We start from the raw sequence: 16,411 nt of genomic DNA on the forward strand, positions 1-16,411 counted from the left end.
AAAATAAAACACTGTATACATCATATATAACAAGAAGAATGAGAAATTACACTCCATTATATATGATGTATCAACATGCATTCTGCTGTCATGTATAACTAATTTTAAAACAAATTTAATTTTTTTAAAAAAGACTGTAGTTTGTAAAGAGAATATGTATGTATAGTTTATGTAGTAAAAGACTGTGACAAATTATGTAATGTAAGGATAGCATCATTTTTATTACGTACCATATTGGGGAATATTTACTTTGAAGATCCCATCTTTTAGCTAATCTTTTTCCATTGCTGGTATTTTAACATAATTGGGACAGTTCATGGACCTAGGTGGGCCTTACAGTAATCTAATTGTGTACATTACATAGGGGCCTCCTGAGAAAGAACTTAGCCAAAATGAAGAAATTGAGTATAAGGAGCTTGACCTCAAAAAAATCTCTAAAGTTGGAGGGAAAGAGTGATTCTGAGTATTTTCTCTTTCTTGGATTTGCCTTTGCCCAGCTTTTATGGATTCATGTCTGTGTTTTAAGGAAAGAAAAGGCTTTAAGTAAAACATGAAAGAGATGTTTTCTTTAATAAGTATATTTATGAAGATATCTGAAGGATAATAATTCATCTATTCCTTAGTCTGTTTAATCTAAGGTAATGCCTGACCAAAAAAGTTTCCCTCTTAGACTAGGTTGTCTTGGCCTCTTTAGAATTATATTCACTGACTTGCATTTTGTTATTAATGTTTTAAAGGGCAGTATATAAAAATTCAAAGAGCTCAGGCTGGGGCTGTAACTCAGTGGCAGGTTACTTGCCTAGCATGTGTGAGGCACTGGGTTCAATACTTAGCACCACATAAAAAAAAAAGTAAGCAAATAAAATAAAGGCATGCTATTTATCTACAACTACAAAAAAAATTAAAAATAAAAATTCAGCTCATTTTAACATTTCCATAGAGATACTAGGACCTTGTACATTATCTCTTTATATAACCCATACCACCCCCCTCAATTGAAGCATAAGCAGGAATTTTTTTTTTTCAATTATAGATGGACACAATACCATTGTTTTATATATTTACTTTCATATGGTGCTAAGGGTCAAATCCAGTGCCTCACATGTACTAGGTGAGCACTCTACCACTGAGCCACAACCCTAGCCCAGGAAATTTTTTGATTGTCATAGTTGTCAATGTACTACATAGCTGTCTCAAGTTTGACCAGCTATTTTACTCATGGTGTGCATTTGTTAATTGATTCAACCCATTTGCTGTATGTTTCTGATTTTGCCATTTTGATCTCTTTTTACCAAGTCTTAATTTTATAAATATATTATTTTTATTTGTGATTTTTGTAATCTGGTTTAAATTCTCTGAGAAATGAGTTGAGTGTAAACTATTAGATGCTCTGAACAGGGACCACACTGAGCAAGTTTGTTTCATTTGGCTGCCTCCCTTTTTCTTGGGTTTCTGCTCTTAATGTTATAAGATAGAGGTTTGCAAAGTACTGCTGGCTTAGCATGCCAAAGTACATGCCAAATTCAGACATGTTTTGGTACAGCCCCAAAACTAAGAAAAATTTTTATATTTTAAAGGGTTGGTGGGATGGGAGGAAAGGGGCATGCTACAGACACTGCATGTGGCCCACAACTTTAGTATTTACTCTCTGGTTCTTTACAGAAAGTGTGTCTATCACTTCTTTCCTTAGAGATCAGTGAACCTTGTTCTGAATATAAATAATGGGGGGAAAAAAGAAAAAGCTTTGTTTCATGTTGAATTTTAAATTCTCCAAAACTGAATTGGTCACTTCTTCTTTTATCTTTTTTTCTAAATATTTTTATTAATACTTTTTGTGACAAAATTGTGAGCATCTTTCTTTTTTTTAATATTTTTTTTTTGTAGTTGTACACAATACTTTCATTTATTTATTTATATGTGGTGCTGAGGATTGAACCCAGGGTCTTACACATGTGAGGCAAGCGCTCTACCGCTGGGCCATAACCCCAGACCGCATCTTTATTTCTTCAACCTATTTAAAGGATAAAGATTCTTTTCTACAGAAATGTACTCAGAAATTTGTTAATCTAGTTTTCCCAGAAAAGAGACTGATTCTTGATCAGTTTAGTAACTGGCAAAGAATCTTGTATAATCTTTAAATATCTCTTTTATTTATACAGCATTTTTACAATATGTAAATTACATGAAAGCTATTAAGAGAATCTAATGCTGTTTCTGTTGTGATTTCTAATTTTAGGTTGAATCATACATATACTCAGCTTTTAAAAGAGACTGAAGTTTTACAAACTGACCATAAAAATTTGAAAAGTCTTCTAAATACTTCTAAACTGGAACAAACAAGGTTAGAAGCTGAATTTTCAAAACTGAAGGAGCAGTACCAACAGCTAGATATCACGTCCACTAAGCTGAATAATCAGTGTGAGGTGAGCTTTAACAAATTGAATCACTGTTTACTTCCTTTGGATATCAAAACATGCCTAAAAAATAAATAATCATATTGTAACAACATCAGCAGCATATAATTAGTGGTATGTTTTCAAAAGAATTGATCACAAATAATTAAAATCACAAGTGATTTAGAAAAACCTACTGTATCTTTAATTTCATTCATTTTTATTATTCATTTAAACTTTTATGTCCAGATACTTTGAATTGTAAAGTTATGTGTTTCCTTAGTGAAAAAATGTTTATGTTACACCTACTGTGATACTATAAACCAGTAGAAAGGAAAATTAGTTTGAAAGCACATACATTTAATTACCCAACAAAGTTAAAAGGTGCAGAGCATTCATTCTACCTATGATTTATAGAAATCTAAATAACATATAGTTAGGTGGGTGTACTTGGTAAATCAACTCCTCAACAAATAATAAAATTTGATAGAACTGTCAAAAAATATTTTAGAACTCCAGAACTCAAGTAATGGCATACAGAAAAGTGAGAGGCACTTATTAGAGAAAAATTGCTCAACCTCAGAGAATAACTGTGGTTGGTTTTCTGAGGCATTTTTATCTTGTGGTATCTCTTTCCTCTGAAGTTCTAACAGCACAAAGTAAGCTGTAAAAACCAGCAGCACTGCTCTTAGAGAAGACTGGCTTGATTTTGAGCAGAGCAGGGAAAAGCTCCTTGCCCAGATAGCCTGAGATTAAAGTACATTGAGGCAAATAATTGACTAGCAAATTAGTCAGAAATTTAACTAAGACATCCAAGAAATAAGACTACCACAGTGAGTTTTGGTAGGTCTCATCAAGTGGTCTGGTATCTGGTATGCTGGTCAGGAGAGATCAGAGAAGGCCCTAGCTATCTGCTTCTGCCTGGCTGTCACAAGTTGGGACAAATGTTAATCTTTGGCTAGGGGTGAAGTCATGTAATAAAATGATTTGGAAAATGTAGAAGTCTAAAGTGTAAGAAAGAGGTTGGGGATGGTAGTTAACCTTGGTGGGAAGGAATGGTGACTGCAAAATAGCATAGCAGTGTTACTGGAATACAATTAATGTTCTGTTTCTTGATTTGGGTGCTGTCTTAACACGTTAACTTTGTGATAATTCATTGAACTGTATATACACACTTAAAATCTGTTCTCTTTTCTGTATATATGTCTCGCTGGATGTGGTGGTGCATGTCTATAATCCTAGCAACGTGGGAAGCTGAGGCAGGAGGATCACAAATTTGAAACCAGCCTCTCAGCAACTTAGCGAGCCTGTCTCAAAATAAATAAAAAGGGCTGGGGATGTGGCTCAGTGGTTAAGTGCCCAGGGTTCAATATATGTCTCATCCATTGTCTTTTAACATAATAACAACCATAAATCCTCAATGGTGATGGACATTAAACATTTCTTTGTGCTCAATAGTTTGTGTGTTAGCCAAGCAGATGTACCAATCCACCCACTAATGTATAGACCAGTGATTTGCTTCTACATTTATAGTTACCTGGCAGATATGCTGAACAGCTGCCTGAGATACCTCTTTTCTGTTTTATGTGGCTTCTCATCTTCTTGAAGGGTTTCGATAGACTGAGGTGAAGTATACAAGGCCTCTTGAGGCCCAGGTTTGAACTTTCACACATCACTCCCATTTATTCTTGGGCAAAGGCATTCCAAATTCAAGAAGAGGGGAAATAGATTCCACTGCTTGATGGGAAGAGTGAGAAGTCATAATGTAAGAAGGTGTGGATAAGAAAGAAAATAACTGTTTTTCAATGAATCTACCACATTATATTTCAATATAACAATATATAAATAAACCAGTCATGTACAATATTGATATTTCTTGGATCAAGATGATTTTGTATGGTTATTCATAGTAAGTATCATTCTTCCTGATTTTCTTTACCTTTTGAGAATTTTTCATTAACTATCTACTATGTGACATAGGTATACTTTATTTTCAACAGTTGTAGCATGGTAAGAGCTATTCTCATTTTATAGATTTGAGAATTAACTAACTTGTCCAAACTTTCTTAGCCACTTAAACAAAAGACCAGAGATTTGATCTAGCTTTTGAACTATAAGTAAAACAGTTTTTAAGGTAAAAAGCATTATTTTGGGGCTGGGGATATAGCTGAGTTGGTAGGAAGAGTGCTTGCCTTGCTTGCAAAAGGCCCTGGGTTCAATCCCCAGCACCACACCAAAAAAAAAAAAGTATTTTGGAACAGATCATTTATGATATATTAAACCCAGTGTTTGAGGGAATAAGAAAATACATTTGTATAGCATGTAACCCAGTGCTGTACCTGTCATTATCACTAAAATAATCATTCATGTTCTGACCAAAGTGAAACCATCTAATTGTTAAAACAGCGGAAGACTTAAGTCTTTGTGTAGTACTTAATATATTTTAAATGTTTTGGGTCAGGTGATTTATGTAAAATGTAAATGTTTAAAAAATTTTTCTTTTGTGTGTGTTTAAACAGTTGCTTAGCCAACTTAAAGGAAATTTGGAAGAAGAAAATCGACACTTACTAGATCAAATTCAAACTCTCATGCTACAGAACAGAACACTTTTGGAGCAGAATATGGAAAGCAAGGATCTTTTTCATGTTGAACAAAGACAGTACATGTAGGTATCAAATAATTTCACACTCTGAAATAGTAGTCATGATATTATCATTGCCATACCTGGTGACAGAGAAAATTTCATACTCATTTTTCTTGATTATCAGCATTATTTGAATATGTGTTTTGAGTGCTTATATTCCAGAAACACTAACATGAAAACACATGGTTCCTGCTCTGAAAGAATTAGTAATATAAAGCAGTAAAGACAGGTAAATACTTTTTAATACAATGATGCTAAAGCTAGGTTTGGTGGTGCTTTCCTAGAATCCCAGGTACTTGGGAGACTGAGGCAGGAAGATTGCAAGTTTGAAGTCAGTCTGGGCAATTTAGCAAGAAATTGTCTCAAAACAAAAAAGGCTGGAGATGTGGTTTAGTGGCAGAGTACTTGCCTAGCATGTGTGAATCCCTTGATTCAGTTTCCAATACTGTCAATATAACACAAACACACATACACACATAATGGAGATATGTATAGGGGGCCCTAGTTTTCAAAGATGAGACTTGAGCTGAGACTTGAAGTTACAAGAAAAAATTTGCTTAAGATACATACTAGACCAAAATAGATAACAATGCAAAAACATGGAGGTATGATGAGTGTGTTGTAAGAACTAAAAATTAATTATTATTTCTATAGCCAAACTGAAGGAGGAGGAACACTAGAGAAGTGGAGCCAGTTCACAAAAGTTTCTTTGTACCATAAGTTAAGATCAAATTACATGGGCCTGGGGAGGTAGTTCAGTGGTAAAGCACTTATTTTAAATGTGCAGAGCCCTAGGTTCAATCCCCAGCATAGCAAAAAATAAAAAATAAAAAATCAAATTATATGAGAGACAGAATTAGCCAGCTAAATTATTCAGAAGTTAAGTACATTAAGAATGGGGGAATTTGATAAGACTCAGAGATTTGGACCTGGGCAGGTCAGTGTATTATACCATGATTCACCTGTATTAAATTCTTCCTTTCCCTTTCCCCACTAAAATAAGAAACACCATAGTGTCATAGAAACTGCCAGCTGTTGAAATCAAACAGCTCCTAATTTATGTCCTAATTTTTCAGTTTTATCCGAAGACTACAAACAAGTCACTTCATTTCTTTGATCATTAGCTGCTGCCTCTCTAAAATAAAGATAACAGCTACTTCCATGTTATTCTAAAGTGTAAATGAAATAATGCTTTTCCGACTTGTTCATGATGGGAAGCCAAGGCACATCTGAAACCAAAATATATATATTTTTCAAATATCTATTTTATTATAGAATTTAGGGTAGGGAGCATTTTTTTATATTAATACATATGGAACACAGAGTTTGCATGAATTTTTAAATTTTTATTTTTAATATTTTTTGAGGGGGGCATGGTACTGGCAGTTGAATTCAAGGGTGCATGCTAGGTAAGCACTCCACCACTGAGCTACATGCCTAGCAGTTTTTAAATTTTATTTTGAGATAGGGTCTCACTGTGCTGCCTTAAGCTGGCCTTGAATTTGTGGTCCTCCTGCCTCAACCTCCCAAATAGCTGGGGTTACAGGTATCTGCCATCATACCCATCTCAGAGTTAGCATGAACTTTTAAGATAAATGCAGAACCTTAAAGAAATTTCACATTTGTTGCTGGCCACTTTGGACTACAACCTTTTTAGGAATATATGTTCCTTTAGACTCTGCCATATTGTAAGTTAAAAAGCACTGAGTATATATAAAGTTCTTGGCATTTGAGTTTCCTGTTCCTTAAGCAGAGGTATTACCCAAAGTTTTGTCTTAATATTCTGACCCATGGTGACTAATTTATTTCCAGGGTTTAAGTGATGTTTTTGTATGGTTGATTTCCAAATATTATTATCCATTCTGACTCACTGAATATAAGTTAAAAATATCCTTATTATATGTTGGACATTTCTAGCCAAATGCCTCTATCACATGATTCTGGCAGGAGTGACAGTGAACACAGGTAGTATTGAGAAGTTTCTAATGATCTTTCTTTCTTTCTTTTTTGATACCAGGAGCACTTTACTACTGAGCCAAATCCCTAGCCCTATTTATTTATTTATTTATTTATTTATTTATTTATTTTGAGACAGAGTCTCACTAAGTTGCTTAAGATTTCACTAAATTGCTGAAGCTGTCTTTGAACTTGTGATCCCCCTGCCTCAGCCTCCCAAGCTGGTCGGATTACATGCATGCACCATTATGCCCAGTTAAATTGGAAATTTGAAGAAAAGGAGAAATATGGGAAAAACCCATTGTTCTTCCTAATAAACAAACTTAAGAGTTGTCAATCATAGTGACCATTTGTTTACATTTAGGGAAGAAGTTATATCATAGTCCCAGAATAATTTAATATCATTCATAGCTGTACAAAACATGACTGCATGTCCTAAAACATTTTTATTTTTATAGTGATAAGTTAAATGAATTAAGACGGCAAAAGGAGAAATTAGAAGAAAAAATTATGGACCAATACAAATTTTATGACCCATCTCCTCCTAGAAGGTACTTTTAACCAAATTTTATGAATTTTTATTTTGGAAAATAAATTGTTCTAGTTTTGAAGACTTCTAATTCATGAGGAATTTATGTGTTGAATTTTAGACTAAGAATTTTTTAAATTATTCTATTAGGAGAGGCAACTGGATTACTCTAAAAATGAGAAAATTGATAAAATCCAAGAAAGATATTAATCGAGAACGTCAGAAATCTCTAACGTTAACACCTACTCGTTCAGACTCCAGTGAAGGATTTCTTCAGCTGCCCCATCAAGATAGTCAAGATAGTTCTTCAGTAGGATCAAACTCTTTAGAAGATGGCCAAACCCTGGGGACCAAGAAAAGCAGCAGTGAGTGCTCAAACTTTTAAACCTAGTGTTGATTTAGGAGTCCTTTCAAAAAACACTTAAGCAATCTTTTGGGAAAACAATCTGATATATGGTATTTCTTTTTAATCCAATATCAAATTAATCACATACTGCAGTAATACCCAGTCACATAATTTTCTAAAATGTACTATGCATCATCATTTGGCCTGAGAGGTAAAATATTGTAGAAAGAACATAAGAGCCAGAATAGGTCTGCCAATTGCAGGTTGCAGATTGTTTTAACATGAGCAGTTTTTACCTTTGTTTTATACTTCACAGGGTGGTTATGAGAAACAAGTAAGAAATATGTATAAGATTTAATTTTCATAAATATTTATAATAATCAAAATAAGGCATTTATAATTGGGGTTTGCTCATATACTTTGAGCAATTTGATGATTATCAAATTAGAGAGGGATGCTTGGGAAAAGTTTTGATTAAAATGAAATAAAGATGTGAATTGGCATACTAAACTTGTGATTTAACTTTTTATTACAAATTTTAGAAGTATCACATCATAACATGCTCTATACAATTTGTAACCTTTTTATTTGGCTACTAGTTTGCTTACACAGGAAGAGCAAAGTAAAAGCCTAAAAAATCATATTTCAAGAGAAAAAAAATCCAATAAGTTAACTATTAGAGTTCTTAAAAATATGTAAACCAGGCACTTTGAATCCTCTCACATTATCACCAATATAAATGACTAAATTTTTAAAATTTTCAATGAGTACACACATAGATACACCCCAATTCTTTTGAAATAAATAATAAGCAAAAGCAGCTGCTTCCCCCAGAGATAGGATCTACACCTGAGTGATTCTCAGAGTATTCAGAAAACTGCACAGTGTTTGAGCTTCAGGTGAATTATCTTTGAAAGGGAATAATTATTTTGGAGTGAGGATATTAAACATTTTATAACATGTATTTCAAAATACAAGAATCCATAGGCAAGCAACAATAATAGAAAGTAAACATGCATTCTTACATGTAAACACTAATCTCTAGAAAGCAGTTTTGATTCTATTTCTCCAAATAAAATTATTGTCATCCTAGGTCTTTTGCGATCTACTCTTGTCCACAAATTTGTAGTTATTGTTTTAGAGAAATCCTAAAGTTTTCCTTTAAAAGATGTTTTAACTGTCTCCTTTAGATATAAAATACCTCACACTAAGTAAAAAATGGTAACACATCTACTTCATTTTTTTTTTAGTTAAACAAAGATGTTTTGATTCAGGTATGAGAGCATACACAAGAAAGGCACAGCAATCTCTTTTGAGGTCATCCTATCTGTTAGAAGTATAAATCTGTATTTCTTTCATGCTCTCTGCCAGAACATTCAGAAGAAGCAGAAGGATTCTTGCTTCCGCTTTCCTACAGTTGTTCATTTTTAGAATTTTTAAAGCAGACACAAAACCCAACAGTATTAATATTCCTTTAATTTTAAGTGTGCTTTGGAAAAAGCAGCACACTAACTGCCATAAGAAGAATCACATTTCATCCCTGGCAAATTTAAAATTTTTTATCTTATCCATTTTGGAAGAGTGTCTGTCTGTCAGTAGAGCAGTCTTTGGAAAACAGTTGAAAACAGAAAAAGAAAAAAGTGTCTAAACAAAACAACATGTGTGTGCATGCATGCTGCAACCACCCAGCTTTGTTTTAGCTAAGTGTCCATTTTTACATTGCTTTCAGTCCATTCTTTTTAATCATTGAAAACAGCTGTGTTTACCAAGTTTGAGGAGAAATAGGTCAGATTAAAGACCTTAGCAGTCAAACAAGTTAAAAAAACTGTATGTCCATTGCATTCTCTTTAATGAATGATGCTTTTCAACTTACTAAAAGAGGTTCAATGATTTACAAAATGATAGCACACCCTGAGAAGGGTGTGTAATATGTTTTTAAGTCTTATAAAAGTTGTTTTCTCAACTCCTATATTACATTTCTGGGGTCATAATTTTTCGTATACTTAAGATAAATCTTAACAAAAATGTAGCTTGAGAATGATTAAGTGACTCAAGTGAACATTTTAATTTTTATTCTAATGACTCCTATGCTTGAGTGGTAATCCCTTCACTGATAAAATTTTTTCACGCAATGTTTTTTTTAAATAAACTCATCCAAAGCACCCTTTGAAATGTTTTAAAATATTATATGCATTTTTATCTCATTTTGCTTACTTTCGGGTGTCTTTATCTTTTTCACTTTACCAGAGCTTAGTGCTATCACTTATTACTGCTGTCAATATATTCTTTTTTTCCTTTTCCCCAGCCAACTTTTTGTAAAATGAACTCCACATAATTGCTTGTTTCATCTTTAGACTTTGGTTGAAACCATATGTATTTCTGTGGTACTGATAAATGATGCACTAGAAGACAGTTTAGATCAATATTTTCTTCATTAAAGTTTAGGGGGAAAATGAAAGGTAACTTCAAAAGTTTCTTTAGATTATTCAGAACATCTTTAGGGACCCCTAATTTTTTGTTGATGTGTTACAATAGAATGTACAGTTTCCTAAATTATTTTTTCTAAAATAAAGCCTTTAACTTCAAAAGTAAAAGAAAATAAGGGCTTAAAAAGCCTTGTTCATTTTCATCATGTACTTTATGGAACACCAATAGCCTAATTTTTAAAGTTTGCCTTTATGATTTAACTAGAAAAATTGGTCCTTTCCTAAGTAATTCTAACCAGTTCCTGTTTTTATAGTACTTTAGCCAATCTAAGCTTTCCAAGTATGTTCCTCATCATTGTCTTCAGTGCTTTTCCAAGTATTTTAAAATATCAAAGTACATATTTCATATTTCATTATCATTCAGCAGCATGAGAATAAGCTTTAATATAGCATACATAGCTGAAACTCAAAACATTCATTTCTGTCCTTAATTTCAACATTTAACTCCCATCTGTTCTTCTCCCTTTTTTCTTTCATTTCCCTGTTTCTGTTTTTCCCTCATGCTCTGACATTAAAGTGGTTGCACTGAAAAGACTGCCCTTTTTGAGGAACAGACCGAAGGATAAAGACAAAATGAAGGCCTGCTACCGTCGTTCCATGTGTAAGACTTTATGACAGTTCAGCTTCTTTCAAATGACTACACTAGATTCCATTACTAATTTTTCACTAACCTTTCTCTGGACTGTGCCAGTTTGTTATTTTGCAAAATGCAGTCTTCCTTTACTACAAGGAGCTGGAAGAATATTTTTTTCAAAGTCTGCACTGAGTTTGCATTATATGTATGTCTACTGATACATATACATGCATATGTTTAATAATACATGTAATATACTTTAAAATTTCCAGTGCTTTCTGAAAGTTGGCAGAAAAAAGAACATTTTATATGCCATGGAGATTTTTTTCCCTCAAGAAATTTACTTAAGGAAAAAATAACAAAATCTTTAGCATTAGGTATTTGTTTACTTAATGAACCTGGTTAAATAAATAAATAAAATGGCCTATAATCCTTGAAAATGTTTGTCATTCTTTATATAATAATATTCTGGGTTTCTTTTTTTCTAAGTGGAATGGGTAACTACATAATCACGTTAAATGTCTCTATCACTAGAGATCATCTCTTTCAGGTTTTTATTCAGTGGTGTACATATTTATAAAATGAATAATTTCTTCAGTAACCTGCTCTGACCAAGGACTCCTTCATTTTCAATAGTGATGCTATATAAGAATTGCTCTCCATCTTAATTCATTCCATTTTGTCACCACAAAACCACATTATGAAGGCTTCTAATTATATTGCACATCATTGCGCAAAAGCATGGAAATTGTACCTAGTAAAATTCCTTTCTTTGTCTTTTAAAGCGGGTGGAGGTGGGATAAAAATATTTACTGAAACTTATCAGCCTTTGGCCTCCTCATTTCATTCAACTGAATGCATGTCATAATTCAAATGACCTTGTGGTTATAGTTTTTTTTAATGTCCATTTTCATTAGTTCATAGACAAAAATCAGATCATTTTTAATACAAAATAGAAATAAGAGCAATACATTAACCATGCTGATTCATTTGCTTTCATTTGCATCCCAGCCATGAATGACCTGGTGCAGTCCATGGTCCTAGCAGGAGGACAGTGGACAGGTAGTACTGAGAATTTGGAGGTTCCTGATGATATTTCAACGGGTAAAAGGAGAAAAGAATTGGGAGCTATGGCCTTCTCTACTACAGCCATCAACTTTTCAACTGTCAACTCTTCTGCAGGCATCAGATCCAAGCATTTGGTTAATAATAAAGGTATAGGCCGTCTGCTATTTGCACTGTGGTGTAACTGTTGACAGCAGGAATTTTAATTTGACTTTCCCCTGTGTTCTTTTTTTCAAACAACCTTAAATAATTATCAAAACATAATCTGGATTTAATTTGGAGGAATTTCCAAAGCATTTCAAAAATTTAAAACATTACACAAATAATTAAAATCTACTCTAGGCCTACTTTCATAATAAACAGCTGATAAACTAACAATTGAAAAGAAGTATACCAGATAAAGAGTAAAAAAAGGAGAAAGAAATCTAAGTTTAAAAATCAAAACAAAATGTAAAAGTACTACATAGAACAATCCAGGTTCTTGTTTTACTTTCCAGGGCCACAGGAGTGATTGTTTCATTGCTTCTGACATTTTCCCTAAGCAAGTCAACTCTCATCAGAACTACTTGATTCTTTACTTCTATTTCCAGTTTCTGGCTGAGTCTATGAAATATGTTAAGTCAAGATATATGTGATTGAAAAAGAACTTCTATATTCTGTGTAAATAATATTTTGTAGTGGTATTGTTTTGTTACAAAAATATGTTTATATCCATTTTGCTATTTTATGTAGATGCTACATCCTTTGAAGACATAAGTCCACATGGTATTAGTGATGATTCTAGTACGGGATCAAGAGTTCATGGTAAGATATGGTCCTTTATTTAGGGAGTACACATTAAATACTAAATGGGAATGCTGACACTCTTGCATTGAATAGGTAAATGTGGTATTGCCAGCAAGCATGTTCTGTCTGTCCTGAATCTCACAGTTACTTCTGCCATTTCTTCAAACCTAATCCTCCCTTTTGTCGTTTTTAATATTATTGTTTCTCTATGTGTTTTCTGGGTTTTTTTATTTATATAAATTAGGCATATATGACAGCAGAATGCATTTTGATTCGTTACACAGTTGCAGCACAACTTTTCATTTTTCTGGTTGTATACAATGTAGTGTTGCACCATATGTGCAATCATACACGGTCCTAGGATAATGATGTTCATCTCATTCCACCATTTTTCCTCCCTCCCCTTTACCCAATCAAAGTTCCTCCATTTTTCCCATCCTCCCCCATTATGAATCATCATCCACTTATCAGAGAGAACATTCAGCCTTTGATTTACATGCTTTTTCTTTTAATCAAGGTCATTTATAAAATATGCCTGCACAATCTCCAAAGATAATTTTATTTCTATTTTTACATAAGCTTAGTTATAAGAGTTTAATTTTACCATTGGTTTGTAAATACTCATTTTGGCAAAGGATGAACTTTAGCAAAGTTTCTACAATTGAATATTTCAGATTGTTTAATTTCCACCTGAAATCATATGTTAAAAAACTTAACCATTATTAATAATAAAAAATGGATAACATAATAGAGGAATTTCATGGAATTTTAAGCAGGGTTTTAAGAAGTAGTAGCATAGGGCAATGTGAACTGTACGGTTGTTTCTATCTATTGTAGATAGAACTACAATCTGAAAATGTCTTTGCTTTCTAAACTACAAGATTCACCTGTCTGTGGGCATGCTTAGTCTGTGAAAGTATGCATGATTGCTTCCTCAAAGCATTCTGTGATCAGAATGTACAATTCAGTGTTATCAGCTTAGAAGTTTTATCACACTGTCTCCTGATTTTTTCATTTAGCTTCAAGACCAGCCAGCCTTGATAGTGGCAGAACATCCACTAGCAATAGCAATAATAATGCTTCACTCCATGAAGTCAAAGGTATGCTGTAGGTAAATTTATTAATGTAATCCATCCATTTCCAGTACTAATTAAAAGTTTGGGTGGGGCTGAGCCTGTAGCTCATTGGTAGAACACATGCTTAGCATGCACAAGACCCTGTTTTCAGTCCTCAGCACCAGTGGGGAACAAAGTTGGAGATGAGATGACATTTCCAGGATAAAGTGTGAAATACAAATCTGTGTTTGGAACATAGTCTTTTGAACATTTGTATTTTTTTCATTGTAATACATATGTATTTCAATGAATACTAATGTAAAAACAGGAGCAGTTATTTTGGTTTCAGTTTTTCATCTTCACAGATAAAATATTCGTGTTGTACATAAAAATTGTTCATAGGTCCTTATTTTACTTACATTTTGTTGGACATCTAAGTGATTGTCCTTAATTTTCTTATGATTCATGTACTTTAAACTTACATTAATCATATTTTAGAAATACTTTTAGCTTAATTTATCCACAAAATAAAATTAAGCTTTGTTATTCTTAATTTTAAAAGCAGTTGTCTGTGTGTGTGTGTGTGTGTGTGTGTGTGTGTTGCACAAGAACTATATGGATGCATATTGCTCATAGAAAGAATTATTTCAATACTTCTTCGTCACTTCTTAAATATGCATTCAGAGGTGAGGCTTTTATGTTAAATGTATGGAAACTTTGACTAAAATCTTTTTCTTTGAAGATATACTGCCTTTTCAGATGCTGGAATTATTTAACCGATCTATTATAGTTATCCTGTATAGTCCAGAATTATCAAATTATATAATGAATATATTCTGGTGCTTTGAGGATTATAAAATTATTTTGTCTCAGTTGTAATTTCATCATGAATGCTATGACGTACTGCAGTGATGTAAAATATCTGATTTTGAGGGATTTAAAAAAATTTTTTACAAGCATATTATATCCAGTAAGAAAACATAGTATAAACTGTGAAGAATTTCTTTTTATTTGAAAATTTAAGAAAATGCTATTGCTGTGAAATGTTACATAAGTTGGGATAAATTCTTTCATCTCCCACTTTACTCTCTGTAATTAGGAAACCATGGAATGTTTCATTTTCTGTTTTGATGTGTTATACAGTTTTTTATTGATCAAAATAAATCAGTACTCTTTAGGAATAGTATCAATTTTAGGGAGCTTTATTCCAGAACTAACTAATTCTATATAATTGACCTTCAACTGAGTCTTATAAGACTATGTAGGCAACATACCAACAGTGGACAGTAGGAACAATAAGATGATTCATTAAGAAAAGAATAAAACAGTAAATATTTGATTTCATATTTTACTGGAGTTTTCTAACTAACTGTATCATGTCTCCATTTGACTTACCTTATGTGTGTGTTATTTAAATTTTAATTTAAGTATTCAATTAGGATGAACAGAACCTTCAAATAAGTAAAGGGAACTTCACAGAGAAACAAAGAACTAGAAATCTTTTCTTGTTTTACCTCTGTTTTTTTTTGTTTTTTTGCATTCAGAACAGTTTTAGATTTTAACATCTTGAAATAATTTAAAATTCATGTAATCATGTTCTTGACTAAATTTTACAATTAATTGAGCCTGAATTTTTAAAAATGTATTATTCACTCATCTGTTTATTCATATATTTAGTCATCAGTATGTTGAATGCTTTCTATGTAAGGGGTTCTCTTTAGGCTCTGAGAATTATGGTAAAAGCAAGTTTTTGTCCTCATGGAACTTAAAATATCTGTCAATTTGACAAAATAAGGAAGCAAGCTGTGACAGATAGTTGTTAAACTGATGAAAGATTAATGTGGTTTACTAAGCGTTTCTAAATAAAACCTGAAAATAAGATTGACTATTCATACAGTAAGAGTCCCATCAACAAATATTACTGCTTACGTAGTATTAATCTCATCTCTATTACTGAAGTCTCAACATACCATTTACTTCAAAAGCAGGTGCAGTTAATAACCAAAGCAGGCCACAAAGCCACAGCAGTGGAGAATTTAGCCTGCTTCATGATCATGAGACTTGGTCCAGCAGTGGTAGCAGTCCAATCCAGTACTTGAAAAGACAGACCAGATCAAGTCCAGTGCTCCAGCACAAAATGCCTGAAACACTAGAAAGTCGAGCACATCACAAAATCAAAACTGGTTCCCCTGGAAGTGAAATTGTTACTCTACAACAGTTTTTGGAAGAAAGCAACAAGCTTACCTCAATACAGGTTAGTTTTATGTATGATGACCTTAATTAACATGAATATCACCTTGTGCAGTGGTTGTAATCCCAGGGTTCAGGAGGCTGAGGCTGAAGGATTGCAAGTTCAAAGCTAGCCTCAGCAATTTAGGGAGGCCCTAAGAAACATAGTAAGATCCTGTCTCAAAATAAAAAAGGGCTGGGGATGTGGTTCAGTGGTTTAGTGCCTCTGGGTTCAAATCCATGGTGCCAAAAAAAAAAAAAAAAAGAAGAAGAAGAAGAAGAATACCACAAGTTAAATCACAAGTTAAATATCTATTTGAACTTTAGAGCTTTTTTTAATAAATTCTG

General features: G+C 33.0%; 1 protein-coding gene and 1 long non-coding RNA gene across 8 annotated transcripts in view; one reads left to right on the forward strand and one right to left on the reverse strand.

Moving 5' to 3' along the window:
* Nucleotides 1-16,411, forward strand: part of Ccdc88a (coiled-coil domain containing 88A) — a 126,074-nt gene that overhangs the window by 100,782 nt on the left and 8,881 nt on the right. For 4 of the 7 annotated variants that reach the window (XR_007348067.1, XM_048804316.1, XM_048804318.1 and 1 more), the window contains exons 22-30: nucleotides 2,237-2,423; nucleotides 4,913-5,058; nucleotides 7,452-7,544; nucleotides 7,673-7,887; nucleotides 10,872-10,955; nucleotides 11,940-12,143; nucleotides 12,726-12,797; nucleotides 13,799-13,879; nucleotides 15,820-16,088. Coding sequence is in view for 6 of the 7 variants with exons in the window: in XM_048804316.1 (XP_048660273.1) it covers nucleotides 2,237-2,423; nucleotides 4,913-5,058; nucleotides 7,452-7,544; nucleotides 7,673-7,887; nucleotides 10,872-10,955; nucleotides 11,940-12,143; nucleotides 12,726-12,797; nucleotides 13,799-13,879; nucleotides 15,820-16,088 (1,351 nt within the window). In the remaining variant the exon portion in view is untranslated. The remainder of the gene's footprint in view (nucleotides 1-2,236; nucleotides 2,424-4,912; nucleotides 5,059-7,451; nucleotides 7,545-7,672; nucleotides 7,888-10,871; nucleotides 10,956-11,939; nucleotides 12,144-12,725; nucleotides 12,798-13,798; nucleotides 13,880-15,819; nucleotides 16,089-16,411) is intronic. The other 3 variants (XM_048804317.1, XM_048804320.1, XM_048804319.1) reach the window with 2 other exon arrangements.
* Nucleotides 128-7,867, reverse strand: LOC125617168. Its single transcript, XR_007348068.1, has 2 exons — nucleotides 7,769-7,867; nucleotides 128-4,130 (listed from the first exon to the last, which is right to left on the reverse strand). It is a non-coding gene; the product is annotated as an uncharacterized LOC125617168 (long non-coding RNA).

The sequence above is a fragment of the Marmota marmota genome, unplaced genomic scaffold, assembly GCF_001458135.2.
Source record: "Marmota marmota marmota unplaced genomic scaffold, marMar, whole genome shotgun sequence".
NCBI classification, from domain to species: Eukaryota; Metazoa; Chordata; class Mammalia; order Rodentia; family Sciuridae; genus Marmota; species Marmota marmota.